A 21,363-nucleotide genomic window follows, 5' to 3' on the forward strand; every position below is an offset into this window, starting at 1 on the left:
AATTACACTAGATTTGCAAGCAGCCCAGTCGCCGTTTAAAACCCACCCAGTTTAACCCAATCCAAACCAAACTAACCAATTGTTTTAGGTTGTCGTTTGTGTGGTTTTAATTCCTGATTGCATCATACCAAGAGAGGGGGGAACCATATGATATTTAATAGGATTGTGTAGAGATTAAAAAAAATCATCAGTTTCCACAAATTAAAAGTAGAGAAGAGAGTTTGAGGAAGCTGTCCACCATTACTTTTCAAAATGACAGAATCTAACAATCTAGATCTAGGTCACTTGCATTACTTGGCTATTCGAGTTCCATATTAGCACACAAACTTACCACATTTAAAACAAACGTAAATAACTTTACTTTTCTTTTCTCTTCTGTTTTTTTTCTAATGACACAATTTGTCCAATGACTGTAAAATGTGATGTTTAGGCATCATACTCCCCTTGGGCAAACTTGTTCTCAGGATAGAATACAGCCATCACTTGGTTCCCTCCAAATTTCCTTCCATTCAAACCAGCTCGAGCTTTCGTTGCGCTGTCAATGTCTGCATACTCCAAAAACACCTGATATAGACAAAACCCTGGAAGAGATTAGACTTCCAAATTAACATGAAAAAAAAAATCATATGCTGAGTAAGCTTAGTTTTCTATCCTAAAGAATGTATTAAATTAACATTAGTGCCCGTGCAAATTCGATACAGTATAACATTTGGGATATTTGTTATTTGCAGGACCAATCAACCGACAGATAAACATTAGTTTTCACGAGGGAAAATTTTGAAAAACATGGTTCAAAGATAATGTAATAATTCATGCCTTTCCAACTCCGGGTGCTGCTTCATTGGGTCTCGGACGCGGGATAACAACGTTCACTAATGTACCTGCAAAGACAATAAAAACCACTTGAAACCACAAATTTGCAGAATCAAGTAAGGAACACATTGGGTGGATGTATAAAGAAAGAAGGTTATGGAGGCTTCTGTCTGTAAGTTATTTGTCTGATTCTTTCTACCAGAATGTGAGGACAAGAAAAGGCTGTAAAACAGAGATATCACACAGAAAAAAAAACAAACAAGAACCCAATGAGTAGCATGAAGCTTTAAAGTTTAAAAACAAAATATAGAATCTATGATGATAGGTCTACAATCAATAGATTTGTTTGTTTACCAAATTTTCCGCCTTCCCCTCGCATGTCTTCCATGATATCTTCGTAGTCTTCATCATTAATAAGCTCTTCAGGGGAAACAACTTGTGTAAGACAAAGAACCTTGGTGGATACAGTCCCAGGCTGTAGCATAAGCTTCTGAGAAAGGAATACGGTAAGAAAGCATAACCAAAGATGATAATACTACACAATTATAAAAAATGCTATACTGAGACAGATGGCCAATAAAAATTTAACGCAAGACTTCTTTCGGTCCTGATATAATATGCGGAACATACTGGCACAACTGTGTACAGTACAGATTTCATGTCTTATTCTTAATGATTCATTCGTGCTTCACATAACTACGTAAACTTGCAATGTGCATGCTAGTGAAGGAAACAAACCACATCCTTATAACCACTACAAGTTATTTGTCCCTTTTTAGGATATTCTCTTCATTTTACAATAATTTTACAAGTTTAGACTATTCTGAGAATTTTCAGTCCTTCAAAGCAGTCCAAAAAACTCAACTATATGCTTGGTTGAATCACAAGTTCAATGAAGAAATATGCAATTAGCCTTACTCCCCCAAGTTATTCAGTTGAAACATAAAGACTAATATGTAATGACAATTTCAATGATAAATGGCTATTTTAAATTTCTTAGGTAGAAAGGGGGCAATTGCATGTGCCATTCATTTAAAATTCCACATAAGTAGAAGGAAGCCTGCAACTTCACCCACCTGTAACGCAATTTGCTGCTGTGCATGTAAAAGAACACTTTCTTGCTCTGGTTTGGGTTGATTGGCTCCTTGATTCGCACGCCGAACAGTGAGTGTCTTATCGCCCATTTTAATACCATTGAGTGCTGCACAGGCTATGTCTGTGACTGAAAGATCTTGGTAAACACAAAATGCATATCCTTTTGAATTTCCAGTCTCTCTATCTTTCACGAGATCAAAACCTCGTAGTGGCCCAAAAGACTCCAGCAACTCCCTGACCTGAGCTTCTGTGAAGTAATAGGGAAGTCCACCCACAAAAATGCGATCTGGACCCTCAAGACCACCAGCAGAACCTGGAGTTAGACCAACGGCAGCTAGGTTCAGATTGGGGTTTGGCTGGCTGGGACCAAGCGTTGCAGCAAGAGAAGGATTGTAATCACTAGGTCTTCGCACCTTTACAGGTGCTCCCTAATTTGAACAATAATAACAAATAAGGAAACTATTTTGCACGGTAAATTTTGTTTGAACATAAAATATGTATATGAAAATAGGCGATGACAAACTAAGTACCTCAAAGATGATCCCATCCAAGGCCATTGCATTACTGGCTTCCTCGACAGATCTCATCTCCACAAAAGCAAACTTTTTCTCATGATTAATGTATACATTGACAACCGCATCTCCTATAAATGATAGATGGCCAACGCATGAGTTGATTAACTTAATATGGCAATAATGAACACCCAGACAATTAACGTATATATAAAAATTAAAAAGATCCTTAAAAAAATCACCATACCAGGGCCAGCGGTATTTCCTCCTATTGCTGCCATAACCTGGCTGAAAAATGTGGCAACAGACTGCAAACAACAAATGAACATTGTGAATGAATAATAAATATGGCATCTTGTTGGCTGTTATATGAAAAACATTTCCAGTATGCCTTGGCCAATTAGCTACAAAACGCGGAAAAATGAAAAGGAAAAAGCCAAGGTTATCAACAACTGGGCATGAGAAAGGGAGAGAAATAAACATAGTCAAGAATGATAAGTTCTTCAATATTTTCTTCGGTAATGTCAACAGTAACATATTGCATTTGGCAATACAGAATCAAAATATTACTGGAAACTACAACCTACACAAACCAAATTAGCTAAAGAACTGCAATTGGATGCACAAATGTTGAAGTTTGGACAAGAAAATATATGAAGATATGGACTTTAAAATATTAAACAAGAAGAGTGACAATAGGTGCAAAAAACCTGTTCGTTCGCTGTCGGTGGTAGCCCTCCCACATAAACACGCCGTGCATGTCTAGTAGCCTAACAGAACATGCACCATAAGTTTAAAGTTTTTACACTCAACTTAAAATGCATACAACCAAAAAAAGGGAGATGACAACGGCACTGAATATTACCTGCTGTGTCATTGCCTGAACTGGCATAACAGGAAGCGCCCCGAAGGGCTGCATGAAAACAAATAAAAAGTAACAATGTAAAATATGAGTATATACACTATCAAATAATTGATAATGCCATTTGCCTAAAGATTTTGTATTATTCCATGCTTTTTAATATGGGAGTAGCAGAATTACCTGACCAGTTGCCAGTGGAAACATGGTAGGAAACATTCCAGGAATAGCTGGAGTTGTCCCAGGAATCTGACCTGCTAAAGGAATTAGGCTAAATCTAAGAAAATAATCCCAATTCAACACAACAACATTGCCACACACGAAAGATTCAAGTATCACCTGAACCTACTTACATGCTTCACAAAACAGATATGGTGTAACTTAACCTCTTCCAATAAATTATTTAAGCATACAAATTTTATACATGTACAAATTTTGAGAAATATTTGTAAGACTACCCAAAAAGGAATAAGTTTCCAGATGAGGACGAACAAGATCCATCTAACCGGTGTATTGGTCCTTCTTGCACATAAAAGCTACAGAAGTCAGCTCACGCCCATTGTCAGCACAGAGGGGCAAGTAGTCCAACATTGCCTTCTCACAAAATTGGACGAGACATAGAAACAAAACAACAAACAAACACCAAACACAAGCAACAAAAAACCAAAATACCTCTCAGTTCCAGAATGAGTGAACCAAGTAAATAATAAATAATAGCATAGCCCGTCCAAAGACCACATTTTTAAATGACTACATATGCAAATTAAGGAACAAAATATAGCTTACCCAATGACACCATGCAATTTGTTGTCAACTTTCCACACTATATTCAACAAAGAAAAGCAGTTAAATAATTCAAAAGGATATTCCTGTGCGTAAGGATTTAGGTACCTGCAGCAGCAGTTGCACCAGACAATATTGCAGTTGTCGGAGGAGCCATGTCAAAACCACTAATTCGTTTGCTGCAGATAAATAGATGTTAGCATAACAAGTTCAAAGAAAAAAGCAGTAAAGGTGTTAAACCATGAAATCTCATAACCAAGCGACACACAACTTGTATGATGCAGAAAAATTCTTCCTAAACTACAAAATGAACAAGAATATAGGTAACATATGGAGCAGATGAGAAACCGAATAAAGCTAGCTTGTCTCTTACATTAATATATTGTGGATGTACAATTTCAGACCATATAAATTACTTTTAGGAAAAAGAAATGGCCAGATACACAACTCAAATTTAAAATATGAACATCCATTATATATCCATGATAAATTAGATCTTAGAAGAATAGGTTAATCATTTATCGTCCAAAGGAAAATTGAACTCTAACCTTTAAAAAAATGCCCAGATACACTACTCAAATTTAAAATGTGAACATCCGTTATATAATGACAAATTAGAACATGGCAAATAGCTTAACAATTATTAACGGTCCAAAGAAAAATAGAACTGAACTCTTACCACTAAAGGGTATTCAGATACCCTACTCAAATTCATAATGTGAACACATTTATTTATTGTCCAGAGAAAAATAGAACTCTTTACCATACTTCTCGTAGAATGAAATGGCAGAAATATATTTCCAAACATTCCACATACTAACTACTGCTCTAATCATTCTTCTGTTCAGACTTTTCAAAAATTATTAAGAAAAACAAATCATTGAAAAAAATTAAATATATATGGCAAAGGCCACTCCTCCAGCTCCAATTGGCACAAATCGAAGGAAGACCAAAAGTCCAAAACTTCTAATGGAGGTTACTCGAAGAGAACCAATAGTTCTCCCAAATCACCTCCACCACTTTCCATTTAGACGAATGAGGCACAAAAATAGTACTCTCAGTCTCATGATTGATAAATGTGGGGAAAATAATATCAGTAATTGTTCAATAAGGGGAAATTGCATAAAAAGCAAAAAAAAAAAACAAAACAAAACAAAACAGAACAAATGCAGTTGGAGAAATGCCAGAGAACCATAAGTTCATAACAACTCACTCTTTTGCATTTCAAACTATAGCTGGAGACAGTCCAATATCTCAACGAAAATACAAGTAACAACACATTAATCCATAACATATTAGAACTGGTCATTTTTTTTTTTTAATGAAAACAACTTTCATTGAAAAAGAATAAAAGAATACATGGACATACAAAAAACAAGCCCACAAAAATGGAAACTCCCTCTACAAAAAGGGACTCCACCTATGCAAAATTACTGCTCACATTTGACAGCTGTCAAAATAAACTCAATATAACAAGGGAAAGCCCCCTGTAAGGCAATTACAGTAAAAAGTCGGACTATTAAGACCTACTAAGTTTCAACACATAACTTCAGATGGATGTACAGTAAAACTTAGTACAAGAAAGGTATAGCTTTTAACTTCCATATCCAACCTTTTGGAGCGTGATCTTGACCGCGATGGAGAAGGGGACCTTGACCTATGCTCATGTATTCCCTTTGAGCGAGAACGAGACCTACGTCTATGCCTGTCTTCTCGTTCTTTATCATAATCTCTCCGCCTGTAAATGAAATAATAAACCAATTTAATTGCTAATACCTCCATAGATAAAGTTTTAACCCAAAAAAAGGTCAAACAACACATATTTACCCTACGAAAGGATGACACTGGTTAAATGACCATGTATCCCTGAAGTGCAAAAGGTAAGCCAAGAATGCATTATGAACAACAAGCTAGGCAAGTAAATACACAATTCATTACCTGTCATAGTCTCTACTCCTGTAGTAATCATCATCATCTCTACTTCTGCCCCCTTCCCTCCTCTCACCTCGATCCCTGTGACGGTCTCTGTGATGGCGGTCACGATCCCTATCACGGTCTTTGTCACGATCCCTATCCCTATCTCTATCCTTCTCCCGATCTCTTTCCCCATCCTTGCTTTTCTCTCTATCCCTTTCTCGACCTCGGTCTCGATCCCTGTCCCTGTCCCTATCACGCCCCTTATCTCTTTCTTTTTCTCGACTTTTTGAAGACTCTCTTTCATAATCCCTAGAACCATGCTGTAAAAGAATAGTCTGTTAGTAAGGTTTTGGTTTCTTCATAATCTTTTAATGTATAGGAACTACTTCATTCATTACATTAAATATAAAAGAGGCGGGGGAGGAAAGCCTCATCCCAAGCTAAGGAAGAAAATACAAACTTTCAACTTGAGGGAAGAAAAAGAACAGCAGAAACAGAACCAATTCCCACAGTCCACCCAATTGCCTAATCTCAACTAAACATTGTCTCCAAACGAACAAAAAAGCCACCGAGAATTAACTTGTGGTCTGTTCGTTTCTCGAAGATCTTGAGTAACTTAAAATACTGATTTCAAACGAATTCCAGCGTTTCAAATCCCACAAAGAATGGTAGGGTTTAAGTTCCTAAATGGAATAAAATTATGTTTTCAATTGAAAAATATTCGAGAAAAAAATGGCTAGATTTCTTTGGATTTCCTAAAATTTAAGTGTGAATTGCTGATTTAACCTTCTTGTATTCGAAATCAAACAAAAAAAAAAAGAATTAATTTCTTTCTCGTTCCAAACAAGATAAAGAATTAGTAGTCGAAACCAAAAAGTAAGGTTGAAGGTGACGTTTCAGTGAATCAGAATACTCAACTCAAACTAGGACAGTACATCGAACTTCAACAGTCCCAGTGATGACTAAATCTAAAGAATACGGTAACTAAACTCGAATTCGAACTCAAAATACGAATATTTTTGGCTTAGGAGCAGCAGTACCATCAATTCCTCAAATCAAAGAAAAGCCGTAATATCACAAATGAATTGAGATGCATGATTCAAGCGTAAAAGACCTGAGATTTGGAATCACTGTGAGTATCGTGGCCACCGTGGCTGGCACCACGAGCTTGGGGAGAAAAACCATCGACATAGTTGTCTGCATCTTCTCCATTACCTTCATACCTCCCATCGTAATCCGTCATGTTTAAATTCGGTGTATGATCCACTGAATTTTTCTCTGGTTTATGAATCTTTTCGAGTAGAAAATTTTTGCTGATGAAATTGGAGAGGAAGGAAGCGAACGAGAATCCTAGGGTTCGGAAAAGAGTTCCGTCTGCTTAAATATCACTATCTAAGTAGTAACCCTCGAAGATAGAGACGTGGTAATGGGCATTTTGGGTAATTCGATTTTATTAACTGGCATTTTGGGTAATTCGACTTTATAACTATTTGGATAGATTTAAATACTATTTCGGTCTTTGTAATTTATAAAAATGTTTATTTTGGTCCCTATATTTTAAAATAATTCATTTTAGTCCTTGTACTTTTGAAAAATGTTCACTTTGATCCTTGGTGTTAGTGTATTGTTAAAAAAATAATAGCTTTGTAAGGTGGTATTTGTATGAGATGATTAGACGTCACGTGGTCATTTTAAGCTCCGAATAAACTGGATCGGGTTGGGTGGAACGTTATATCCCAACTACTTTTGCATTGAAGCAAGATTGGATCTGGTTCCCATTAAATCCCAACTATGTTTGTGTTGATTAGGGTTTATTATTCGTGTCTCCCTTCTTCGTAGTTTCAATTGCAATTTGTAGGTCGTTGGTTTTTTTATTTTTCATCTCAATGTTCTGATTTTTTTATTTTTCATCTCAATCTTCCGCATCCATTTAGGACCTTTTTTCATAATGCTTCAAACAACCTACAATTAGAATCATGAAGAAGAGGGAGCGAATAATAAACCCTAATCAATGCAAACGTAGTTGGGATTTAATGGAATCCGACCCAACCTGGTTTATTTGAAACTTATAATGATCATGTGGCACCTAATCTTCTCAATAAAAATTTCACCTCATAATTCTGAATTTTGTTACTATTTTAACATAACACTAACACCAAGGATCAAGATGAATTTTTTTAAAAGTACAGGACCAAAATGAACCTTTTTAAAGTAAATAGATCAATATGAACTTTCATAATGAAACAATAATATATAACTTATACTATTAAATAACTTGGTCAAGTTGGAGTTCTCCGAGAAGTTCTCTCTTTTCAAGGGTACAACTACAAAAGGAATTTAAAAAAATGTAGCAAATATAAAAATTAAAATGAGTAATAACTCATATTACTGCCAACAAAAAAAATATAATAAGTATATAAATCAAAGAAAAAACAAAAAATAAAAAATAAAAAATTTATTGTTTTTGGTTTTTGAAAATTAAGTCTAGTTTCTCCCATTTTTTTTTCAAGATTAATTCATCAAACTCTTTAATTAAGTTAATCATCATTCATTAACTATGAGACACTCTACTAAAGACTCATAGTTGAACTCCTATGTTTATTCCTTTAAATTGAGAATTGTAGTCGTATAATTGGGTTTTCATTAAGGATGCTAATTTTTAACATTTAAAAATACTTACACCACACATCACACACGCGCACACATACACAGACATACGCAATTTAAAATTTTGAAGTTTACTTTCTAAATCATTTTGAATAGACTAATGTGTTTTTGAATTGTCCTTAACATTTGAGAACTATTGATTGTAGGTTCAAACTAGTTTTGGACTCATTTGCACTCGTTCCAACAAATAAGTAGATGGAGATAGAGTTTTATCACTATCTATCATCCTATAGTGATAGAATTCTATCAATCCATATGAGATGATATTTGTGTTCAATATGCTTCCATCTCTTTTGGCTCCTAGACTCCTTGAAATGAGCCCCATCATCACTATTATCATAATAAAAAGTGATAGACTTTAATATGTTTGGAATAACTTCCAGATCTATCAAAAACTTCACGAGTCATACAGCGTCCTTGTCGGATTCACAAGTTGCACTACAGTAGTATTTAAACCTATTTTGATAATTATTCTCTCATTTGATAACTTACTATTTAGAGGATGTTTGTAGATAATAGGTTGGGTGCATATGAAAATAATTTGTGTTTGGTGTGTAGATTATTTTAGTTAGGGTTAAAATAATAAAACAGTATTTGCTTGGGTGTAAACTATTTTAATTTTAGTTATAATAGTTTTGTGTTTGAGGTGCAAACTAAAATAATATAGGCTAAAATAAATTAGTGTTAAAATAGTATGTGTTTGGGTGTGCAAATTATTTTAGTCTGCATTATAATAATCTATATTTTAGCTTCATTTGAGGTGCATGTATTTTAAACCATGTTTGATAACCATTTTGTTTTTAAAAATTAAGCATATAGACACTACTTCCACCTCCGAGTTTCTTCCTTTGTTATCTACTTTTCACAATGGTTTAAAAAATCAAATTTTGAGAACTAAAAAAAGTAGCTTTAAAAAAGTTGATTTTGTTTATGGAATCGGGCTAAGAATTCAACCATTGTACGTAATAAAGATGCAAATCATGGTAATAAATGTGGATGATATAGGCTTAATTTTAAAAAACAAAATGGTTAACAAACGAGAATAATTTTGCTATTATCTACAAAATTTTGCTATTTTGATAACTCACTATTTCATGGTATTTAAACAAAATTGTACGTAAAAAATTATAATTACAATTGTTTTATACTTTAATTTAAGAAAGAAATTTGACTGTGGTTGAATGGCTGATCATAAGTTGCCAATGATGAAATTGAATCTCGGAGCGGAAGCGTAAAATTGCTTTTGTTATTGATTTTGGGAGATGAAAATAAATACATAAATAAAATTAACATGCATCTCATGCTATGTAAAATAGATTAAGCATTAAATTAAATTAATGATAGAAGAATTAATACCTTTAAGGACATTTTCTTCTAAATCTTCCCCAAGCCTTCTAATCACAAACAAAATCTTGCAATTCGTACTAGACACCTCCAAAATGCCTTTCCAACTATCTCCTGGCAAGAACCTCACTTGTGGGAGTGGTTTTATTTGAAATGGATAGAGAAATATTGGAAAGAGTTGTTTTTAAATATAAAAAAATGAATCAAAATATTTACAAAATATAACAAAATTTTAAAACTATCAATGATAGACGCTGATAGACACGATAGACTTCTATCAGTGACTATTAGTGACATGGATAGACACTGTTAGAAGTCTATCAATATCTATCAACGTCTATCATAAATAGTTCTAAAATTTTGCTATATATTGTAAATATTTTCAACAGTTTTACCATTTGAAATAATTTCCCTATTGGAAAAATACATAGTGATAATTTTTCTGTAGTTATTTGGAGAATTTGAGAATCCTTTGAGAGAGAAGTACTTGAGTAGAGTTATCTCTTTAACAAAATACAAAGTTAGAATATAACACGAAAGGGAGTTGTAACTCCCTCTTTCACTCACCCACTCTCCTACGTAAAAGGGAGTGAGTTAATTATTAAATAAATTTAATTTAATTTATTAAATATCCAATATTTAATTGATCATTTGAATCATACTCAAACGTGCATTCCTCTCATAGCCTATCGTTTTAATATGAATCTAATTCATATTATTTATGACCTATAATTTTAATATAAATCCTATTTATATTAATTTAATATTTGAATCAAATTCAAATACATTAATTCTCATAAATAATATATAGTTTTAATTATAAACCATATTTACCATTAACTATATATTATAATGTATATATTATACTACATTTTAATATAAATCCTATTTATATGACTTTAATATTTGAATATAATTCAAATATATTAATTTTCCCAAATGATATACAATTCTTATTATAAATCTCATATTTAAAATTAACTATGTATTATAATAAATCATTTTACATTATACCTTATATTAATTATATCATATACAATTAATACATATATTTCCCTTAGCTAATTTGAATAATTCAAATTATTCTTTCAAGCTTTGGTTCTTGTTATTCCATAGTGAGCTAGCAGGGGACCTAATGAACCTACATATTATAAGCTCCAATGATCTGAGATTAATTAATTAAATTAACCATAATTCATTAACTATGGGACACTCCACTAAAGACTCATAGTTGCACTCTTATGCATTGTAGAAAGTATTGTGTCTATGGATATAACCATTACAAGTAAGTCAATCTTTCACAATTTGTTTGTAACTATAGTTGGGTCAAATTACTATTTTACCCCTGTAATAACTTCTTGCTCTTAAGAGTGTGTTTGACCCAATAAGTTATGAAGTAGGAATCGTGAACTCCACTTCTTGTTTGGTCCAAAGAGTTAGTGGGTCCCACTACTAAAAAATATCAATTTTATATATTATTAACTCCTTATACTATGGGCCTCAAGAGTTCACAACTCCCTAGACTTCATAACTCTTTACTCACTATTCCACTCCTTGCCCCAAACACTCCCAAGTACCACTGGCCCTCTAATGAATAATTTGCCATGGTCCAACCATAAACAAAGTACCTCTCGGGATAGTGAGAAAGCGAGGTCTCATTGTTTAAGTCCCGAAGTCAACACTTGTCACACCCCCTCCCAGGTTACCACATTAACCTGGAAAGTGATGTGAAGATAGCAAATACCAACCCTCTTTTGACACTTACAGCCTAACTAAGACTTGTGACCTGTTTCCTTATTCTTGTATCCCCCAATAGACAAAATATAAATATGTATATTATTCATGCATTTCAACTAAGCCTCTGAGCAACTAGAGCTCTTCATATAAAAGGAGTTAACACCTCACCAATTTATATACATATTTACAACCAGAGTTCACAACAAAGAATGCAGAGTATAATTACAAACTTTGAGTTCTACCCTTTCCGCATTATATGTACACGAGTTCAAAACCATCTAAGTCAACACACAAAGACCTAAGCAGATTTCAGGGTCTATCAGGGATTTACTATCTTGTGGCAGACTGGCAGTTGTAAGCTAGGCTCTAGGAGTTTGACCCCTACCTGGGGAGGGAAAACATTTGAAAAAGTAAGTTGATATGCCCAGTGAATTATTATTTTAAAATAAACGTTCATAAACATAAATATACGAAATATATTAGAGAGTAGTTGATAAATGGAAATGCTTTTAGGAATTCAAGGTTATAACTTGCTTTGCTTCAACTTGTAAACTTTAAAACATTGAAACATTAATGGAGGCATTGAAAACCCTGAAACATATCCTGTCTTTTGCAAATCACATAAGACATTCATACTTAACTTTGTACCCTTATGCCTTAGTTGCTGTAGGGCCATTTTGTTCATACTCCCAACGTCAATAGCCTTAGCTATGGTGGAATTAGTACATCACCAACAGGGTTGATAATACTCATACGTGCACGTAGATATGCCCCAAAGACTAATAGCACCCTAACACACAGCCCAAAGCCTACATGTGTGCTACAATGGGCCCCAAAGACCACAAGTTTAATATAATCTCTGGATACCTTCATTTCCTTCAGTATCAAGGTCCCGGATACCTTCATCTCCTTTAATATCAGGAATTCATAACTAGGATACTGAAACCATGCTTTAAATAAAACATTTATTGAACTTAAACTCATTTGACATTCCTTAGAAAACATAGCATTAAAGATAGACAACATGGTATAAAGTCTCATGAACACATTAGGAATTCTTTGCATCATTGAAATCATACTTGAAACATCATATAGAAACATAGCATATAACTTTCCTTTAGAAGAAACTCATGCTTTTGAAACATTAGAGCTTATAGCTTATTAAAAGGAAACTCATGCTTTAACATACTTTGGAAACTGTGCTTCATGTTAGACAATTCATTCATTCAAATAAATCATGCTTTGGCTAAACAAGGCTTGAAATCATTTAAGGTAAAGTATCCATAAAGCAAATATATAGAAAGCATATTAAGAGTAGCATTTTTAAAACTTTGTCACTCACTATCTCTAACTAACTCTCAACGGGTTATAGGCCTTTCCAATCTTTGTTTGACTTGTCACATAAATAAATAACTCCTTGTCGATGACATTTGCTCACCTTGGAGCTTAAATAACTATAATTAACTTAGCATTTTAGGTCATTCTCTTTTAACTTAACTTGAACCTTACATTCCTTTTAGAGTCCACACTTATGCATTCTTATAGCTTAATATCCACAATATTTCTTAAGTGCCTTGACAATAGCTTACCAACACTAAAATCCAAAAGTTAGGCAACTGCCAAGCTCTCGACACTTAGACATGTTGGGATTGGTGTTCTAATTCTCCCGGAGTCTCGTAGTTTGTAAACAATTTGTACACATTGTTATTAATAAAATAAGAGTTATTTTATTTGCATTTACTCATATCCAATAAACTAAGATTCGTAGTTATTTCATGTAAACTTAAACATGTATGTGAGACATACAAGTAGATCATGCCTTAAGTAATAACCTAAATGGTCTGTAGTATAAGGATAAAGGAGGGATATCTTATCCGGGTGACACTACGGATATGACCCGCTTTATAGATTTTGACAAGTGTTGTAAAGTGCTACAAATGGTTTGATCCTGACCATTCATGTGGAGACATGTGAGCGGGGGTGTCCTATACAAAAAGTTTGTATAAGACCAGACTACGAGATGATTAGTCTCTTTATATAATATCGTTGATAATTGAGACTTACATTTCACTAAAATGACCATAGGTGACATGACTTTAATCCTAAGTGTTTTGGGAACTCCTGTGGGAGGGTGGTTCTTTAATTAGTATGGGTGAGAGTGGTCAAATTGCTAACTCAACAAGCCTACCTTTTTGGGGATTCGTCTGATTGGGGAGCTGGGAATTCAGTTACATAAGATGGAATTCACTCATTCCTCGCAGGGGTAATTAGATAAATTGCTCCTTTAAGGGCTGATTCCGGGTCTTGAACATAGTGGCCATATCCTCTCTTCTAAAGAGAGGACTCAGTCATAGTAGAACTATGACTTATTGTTCATTAGAGGAATCAGTGGTACTTAAGGAGTTAGATGTAACTATAGGGACAAAACGGTAAATTGGCCCAGTTATACTTACGAGCGATTTGTGAAGTGTTATCGCACTGTTGATTGGTTATATGAACACAGAAATATATCTGTAGTGCGAAGAGTGCAACTGTCGGTCTTTAGTAGAGTGTCTGACAGTTAACAGATGGTGGATCTCGTGACTAAAAAGTTTAGTCAGTTATTCACGTACCGTTGGAGCATCAAGCTATAGATCCATAAGGTCCCCTTGGTAGCTCAATAGGGTCAAGTTAAGAACAGATTTTGGGTTAGTTTGAAGTGTTCAAATTAACAAGAGGAAATTCAATTATATGTGATATAAATGGTATGATGTATGAGATATATTAATTGGAGAAATTGATATAAATTTGATTTATATCAAGTACCATAAAATAGAAAAAGAACTATGGTTCATATGTTTCATATGATGAAATATTAAAACTATATGTTATAAATATAATATGATAAGTTGGTTAACATATTTATTTATAATATATTAATTATATGATATTTTTATCTAATAACCGATTGAGTGGGAGGTTATTGGAAATTTTATGGTAACCGTGAGATAAAAGGAAAATTGTTTTCCTAATTTTAGAAGTTGCTTCATTCGGAAAGTACTCACAGAAAAGGGCTATCAAGTAAAATTGTTTTACTAAGCGATAGCCATTGAGAGACAAAACAATCGTTTAGAGTTGACTATACAATAGTTATTCAGCTGATCGTTACTACACGATCGAATAGTAAAGTTTATGCGATAGATAGCTTCATATCTTCCACTTACTCGATCGTACACCTCCTTCTCTTCCTCAAGCCAAGATCATACAGAGCCCACAACTCCTGGATTCTCACACTGAGAATACCAAGGTAACACTTATGGTGGTGTTCTTACTCCATTCGTGAATCGAGTTGGACTCGATTGGGTTCAAAGAGTCGTTGGCTGTTAGTTGTATTCATGTTCATTGGCTGTACTGGTCGTTGCATTTGAGTGTTATTGTTGGATGCATTGGAGACTGATCGAGGGATTTTTGAAGAACTGTTCTTCAAAGGTACACATACTCTATCCCTTGAATCTCTTGTAGCATGCTGTAATTTTTATTTATGCATAACCTGTTTGTTTCCGTTTAGACTGTAAATGTTTGTGTTCAATCGGAAGGGAATTTGCAACGATCCCTTCCGCTACTCATGGAGATCCTCGTTTGTGATTTCCTTCAATTGGTATAAGAAACAGGTTGTTATGATATTCCAAATTCCATTGTTGTTCTGAACTTCCTTTACAGTTGTAGTGGGTTTTAAGTTTGTTCTGCAATGCATTTAAGAGTTAAATGTGTTTGTGGATGTGTTGATGAATGTTTACGGGATGGTTGCCTCTGTTTAAATCTTTCTTTGAGTTTACAAAGTGTTAATTTGTAAAGGCCCCTGTGTTTCTGGGCATAATTTACAAGTAATTGAGTCTGTATTCAAAGTGTTTGAAGTTGTTTGAGTCGTTCATGATGAAGTTTTGAAGTATGGAGATGTAGTTCTCATCGAGGAAGAAGACCAAAGGTTGGACATATCGTGTAGTCTCAACTAAACGATCCTTAAGATTTGGCTAAACGATCGTGTAGAAAAGTTTTGCCCGATCGTGTAGTATTTACTAGACGATTGTATAGCTAATGCTAAATGATGAGGTAAAGAGTTTACTATATCGTGTAGTGTTAACCGCTTGAGGTAAATGATCGCCTAGAGTATTTGATATTCATCGTTTAATAAAAGGCATGCACACTAAACGATCGTGTAGTTCAGCATGCTTCATCGCATAGTCACTGACTACATGATCACATGGTATACGATACCTTGCACTTGCTCAGCGATTGTTTAGACGATTATGCTTCACTGCATCGTTGTTGTTTACTTGATCACTTAAGGCTTGCGTTGCACGATACGCGCTGCACTATTGCGTGGTCGTCATGCTTCATCGCATAGTCAAAGGTACACGATCGTTGCTAAACGCTTATGCTCATACAACGTTGCTAAACGATCACAAGGAATTGGTACACAATCAAGGAGATGCGATCTTCGCCCGGACGGTTCAAGACCCAGTTCGCCTGTTTGAACCGATGGACTCATTGTTCTTTGTAATAGTTAACTTTGTTTTTTTAAGATTTGAGGCTAATTATCCCCGTTCATCAATTTTTATTTAATGTACATAAGATGTATGTTAGTTTACATGCCATAATGTATGACATATAGATTTAAAACTCACCTTACGTTATGCATTTTATTCATGCATCATATATTATAAATGTTATAATAATAATTGACATGATGAAATTACAAGAAAGCATGCTCATGCATCATGAAATATAAGAGTTATATTTATGTATGCATTAAGCATATTCATGCATCATCTTTATATTATAAGAGTTATAGCATACGGGTGTATGAGAGCATGTATGCTTGGTTCATTGCTTTGTTATATAAATGTTATGTACCAGTAGTAATAAATAAACAATGCAAGGAGCATGACACTTAGGCTTGTTTGTAAGAGTTATGAATGCCTTGTATATGTTGCTTTGTATTATGGTTGGTTTTAGTTGTTTCCTGTTATAAGCGTTATATTGGAAATTAGTACTAAAATCAATAAGAAAGAGTTGCATGCAAACTTATGTGAACTCATGTTTTAAAAGGATTTTTGAAGGAAATCGGAAACTCGATTTCCGTGAGCAGTGAAAGCAAGATTAATCCAAATTACAATCATGAATCAAAAAATCATTTACAGTCGACTTCAATACAAACAATTATGCAAATATACAGAGAAATTACAGCATGAACATCAAATGTACAGAGGGAACTTTATGCACATATGCAGAAATGTCTCCACGCTCCGATGTGCGACTTTGATCGAACAACTGCAGCCATGAACACTTGATCTACACGACCACAACACTGCACGAACACAGCACGAACACTCTGCACTCGTCCTCAACGATCTCCTCGGTCATGATCTCCTCCGCAACAGCCTCTGCAACACCACGAATGGCCTCCGAAAAACCTTGACATTGTCGAGTTGAGTCTGACATCACCAACAAGGTCTTGGTATTCTCGATGTGAGAATCCAGAGGGTGGGCTCTGTTCGAACTTGGTGTGAGGCAGACGAACGGAGGAAAGAACGATAGCGTATACGACTGGGCAAATGGGAGATGTCGGAGACCTATCGTATAGGTTGATGCCCAATCGTTTAGATAAAACTATGCGATCGTCTAGCAAAAGCTATGCGATCGTTTAGCTCGGTTGATTCTACATAATTGTTTACCTTGGGCCAGCGATCGTCTAACAAAGCTATGCGATCGTTTAGTAAACACTACACGATCGTTTAGCTAGCATCTCAACGATTGTTTACCTAGCTCAGCCATCATTTAGTAAATCTATATTTACTTGATGACTTCCATGAGTTTCTTTTCGCCGAAGAGAAAACTCAAATTCTTTTTCAAACTTTTGTAAAACCCCCTTTTTCAAAATAGGAAATCGATTTCCTTTTAAACTCACAGTTACCATGATCAATTACATTTGGTTATGTAAAAGAAAAAGTATTAATTATCTAATAATTAATATTATTATAAATATAAATGATAACCAACTTCTCATACTATATTTATAACCTATAGTTTTAATATTTTATCTCATGAAATATATAAACCATAGTTCTTTTTCTATTCCATGGTACTTAATGTAAATTTCATTTACATCAATCTTGTACTAGATGTATCTTATACATCATACCAATTTTATCATATATAATCAAGATACCTCTTGTCAATTTGAACATTTCAAATCAACACCAAGAACTTGATCCTTCAACATGAATCCAAACTACCAAGGGGACCTCATGGACTTGTAGATCCGAAGCTCCAACAGTATGTGAATAACTGACTAAACTCTTTAGTCACGGGATCCACCATCCGTTAACTGCCAGACACTCCAGTAAAGACCGAGAACTGAACTCTCCTCATTACAAATATATTATGTATCCATCTTAACCAATGAGCAGTGTGACAACCCTTCACAGATCGCTCGTAAGTACAGCTGGGCCAATAACCGTTATGCCCCTGTAGTTACATTTGTCTCCTTAAGTACCATTGATCCCTCTAATGAACATAAATCATAGTCTTACTACGACTGAGTCTTCTCTTCCCAAGAGAAGCTGTGGCCACTATGTTCAAGCCCCGAAATCAGCCTTTAAGGGAGCAATCTCTCTACTTATCCCTGCTTTGGGAAAGGAGTGAATTCCATATTGTGGATTGAGTTCCCAGCTCCCAGATCAAATAAGTCCCCAAAAAGGTAGACATATTGAGTTGGCTATTTGGCCACTCTCACCCATACTAATCAAAGAACCACCTTCAAAGGCAAAGTTCAAAAAACACTCAGGATTGAGGTTGTGTCACCTACGGTCATTTAGGTGAGATGCAAGTCTCTAGTATCAACGGCGTTATATATAGAGTCTAGTCATCTCGTGGTCCAGGTCTTATAAAAACTCTTTGTATAGGACACCCCCGCTCCACGTCTCCACACGAATGGTCAGGATCAACCATCTATAGTAGTTTACAATACTTGCAAACCTCTACAAAGCGGGCCGTATCCGTAGTGTCACCAGGATCCGGTATCCCACCTTAATCCTTATACTACAGACCGATTTAGATTATCACTTAAGGCATGATCCACTTGTATATCACATATACATGCTTAAGTTCACATAAGATAACCAAGGAGCTTTGTTTATTGGATATGAGTAAATGCCAGAATTAAATAACACTTATTTTATTCATTTAACAATGTGCTTCTTTACAAACAAGAGATTCTAGTAGAATTAGAACATCAATCCCAACAGTTTTAAAATTGGATTGAGATAGACCTAAGTTCATGGTTCTCATGAATTAGATACATAAGTTTAATCTTTCCATAAGAGATTAAATTTGTATTAAATCTATCTATAAGGGATCTTTTGTCTAAGGTGGGTTCTGTCTAGATTGGGGTATTTAAACTGATAAAAATGGAACACCCCTACCTGGGAACCTACCTAGAAAGGTGAATTAGATAGATTTTCTACGAGAATGCGAAAATTGATCAAAGACTTCGTTAAAGAGTTTAATGAATGATGATAAAAAGTTGTTCAACTTTCCAAATTAAAAGTTACTTTTGGACAAACCTAAAAAGTCACTTAGTTAAAATCCTCAGCCGTATTTTTTCTAAGTAAACTAAACCCTAGGTTATAAAATACTCAGTGGGAGGAAAAGATGTATATGATATGTCAATTCCACTCATTCTCCCTAAATGTTCACGACGTGAGATTCTTTCTTGGCCTTGTGGTGCCCTAGGAGCATCCCCCTTCGGATGATGTTTGCATAAGTCAATATCAAGGTGGATGAAGAGAGTATTTATAGCAAGTGGGTGAAGGATGTGTTGACATGTCCTGCGGTCTCCTTCATTGGTTTGCATCGTGAGATCTTCTTGCACGACCTTGTGGCGCCCTAGGAGTGTCCCCCTTCGGATGGTTTGTATGATTGGTCAATATCAAGGTGAACTCTAGAAATGGATAGAGTCGCTTTAGTTTTTGCCCCAATCGGATTTTTTCCCTTTGGATTGGTTGCTTGGGGCGGAACTCTAGGATCTAAAATGAAGGATCACACTTACGAGAAATTGTTAAGTAAGTTAATGATTTCTTGACCAAATTAGTGATCGCTAATCGTTATAGGAACAAGAGTTGTTCTGGTATTAATGACTGGTCGAGAGTGTCTCAATTCAGAGGAGGGATAAATTGACTACCCTTCGGTGGCTTTTGTCTTAAACCACTGAAGCGTCATCGCAAAACTAGATGTCACGCGGGGTTCATTTAGTTTTTGCTAAACCATATTGGATTTTGTTTTAAAGAGTATTTGCTAAAATCTAATGTAGATCAATGTGTTTGTTTTTTCAGTAACATGTATGATTTTCCGTTAGTTGCCTCTTTTAATTTGACAGATTACATACATTAGAAAGAGTCTCTTAAAACATATTTCGTGGTAAACGACCTCGAGTTGTCATGGTTGAAGAGTGTCCTCAAGTCCTGACCCTTAATATACCCCGAAATGTTTGTAATTGGTGTGAACATTTATAAAACTGTTTACATGAAATATGTGATATAATTAGTGTGATGTATAAGATACATTAAGTGGAGGAATTAATATAAATATGATTTATATTAAGTACCATAAAATAGAAAAAGACCTATGGTTTATATGTTTCATATGATGATGAAGGAAATCATAAACAGGGATCTCCATGAGTAGTGGAAGTGGATCGTTCCAAATTCCATTTAGATTAAACACAACTATTACAGTCTTAAACGGAAACTAACAGGTCATGCATACACAGAAATTATAGCATGAGAATCAAGGGATAGAGTAAGCGTACCTTTAAAGAACCATTCTTCAAGAATCCCTCGATCAGTCTTCAATGCGTCCAATAATAGCACTCGAATGCAACGAACAGAAAACCAACAGTACGAATGTTTTGATGTTCCTCGAACCCAATCGAGTCCAACTTGATTCATAAACAGATTAAGGATACCACCATTGTTTACCTCGATATTCTCGGTCTGAGAATCCAGGAGTTATGGGTTGTGTATGATCTTGGCTTGAGGAAGAGAGGAGATATGCGATCGAGTAGACAATCGAGTAAGTGGGAGATGAAACACTATCTATCGCATAGACGATATACTCGATCGTTTAGTAAACGGCAGCCTATCGCATAGACTTTGCTACTCGATTATGTAGCAACGATCAGTTGAGTACTATTGTATAGTCAACTCTAAGCGATCGTTTAGTCTCTTATTGTCTATCGCTTAGTAAAACAATTTTACTTGATAGCCCTTTCCGTGAATACATTCCGAATGAAGCAACTATTAAGTTTGGAAAACATTTTTTCGTTTATCTCATGGTTACCATAAAACTTCCAATAACCTCCCACTCAAACGGTTCTTAGAGAAAAAGAATTAATTATCATATAATTAATATATTATAAATAAATATGATAACCAACTTATCATATTATATTTATAACCTATAGTTTTAATATTTCATCATATGAAACATATAAACCATAGTTCTTTTTTTATTTTATGGTACTTAATATAAATCATATTTATATTAATTCCTCCACTTAATGTATCTCATGCATCACACCAATTTTATCACATATAA

The 21,363-nt window shown here is 34.7% G+C and overlaps 1 protein-coding gene across 24 annotated transcripts; it reads right to left on the reverse strand.

The window, feature by feature from the left end:
- Window positions 1-220: 220 nt before the first annotated feature.
- Window positions 221-7,373, reverse strand: LOC120075300 (splicing factor U2af large subunit A). 24 transcript variants are annotated; one of them, XR_016529436.1, is made up of 14 exons: window positions 7,094-7,373; window positions 6,001-6,299; window positions 5,675-5,800; window positions 4,171-4,241; window positions 3,786-3,873; window positions 3,463-3,533; window positions 3,286-3,333; window positions 3,131-3,190; window positions 2,668-2,728; window positions 2,439-2,551; window positions 1,890-2,336; window positions 1,168-1,300; window positions 817-1,035; window positions 221-564 (listed from the first exon to the last, which is right to left on the reverse strand). XR_016529436.1 is itself a non-coding variant. In XM_090313405.1 (14 exons), the coding sequence occupies exons 1-14, from the start codon at window positions 7,207-7,209 to the stop codon at window positions 427-429; spliced, it is 1,836 nt and encodes a 611-aa protein (XP_090169531.1). In that variant the 5' UTR covers window positions 7,210-7,373; the 3' UTR covers window positions 221-426. The 24 variants fall into 24 exon arrangements, 16 of the variants coding, with proteins under 16 accessions (XP_090169531.1, XP_038884476.1, XP_038884477.1 ...); XR_016529435.1 differs by having other exon boundaries at window positions 3,463-3,536; XR_016529434.1 differs by having other exon boundaries at window positions 1,168-1,303; window positions 3,463-3,536.
- Window positions 7,374-21,363: the final 13,990 nt, after the last annotated feature.

Source organism: Benincasa hispida, chromosome 4 (genome assembly GCF_027475165.1).
Source record: "Benincasa hispida cultivar pf3 chromosome 4, pf3_genome.v1.1, whole genome shotgun sequence".
Taxonomy (NCBI): Eukaryota; Viridiplantae; Streptophyta; class Magnoliopsida; order Cucurbitales; family Cucurbitaceae; genus Benincasa; species Benincasa hispida.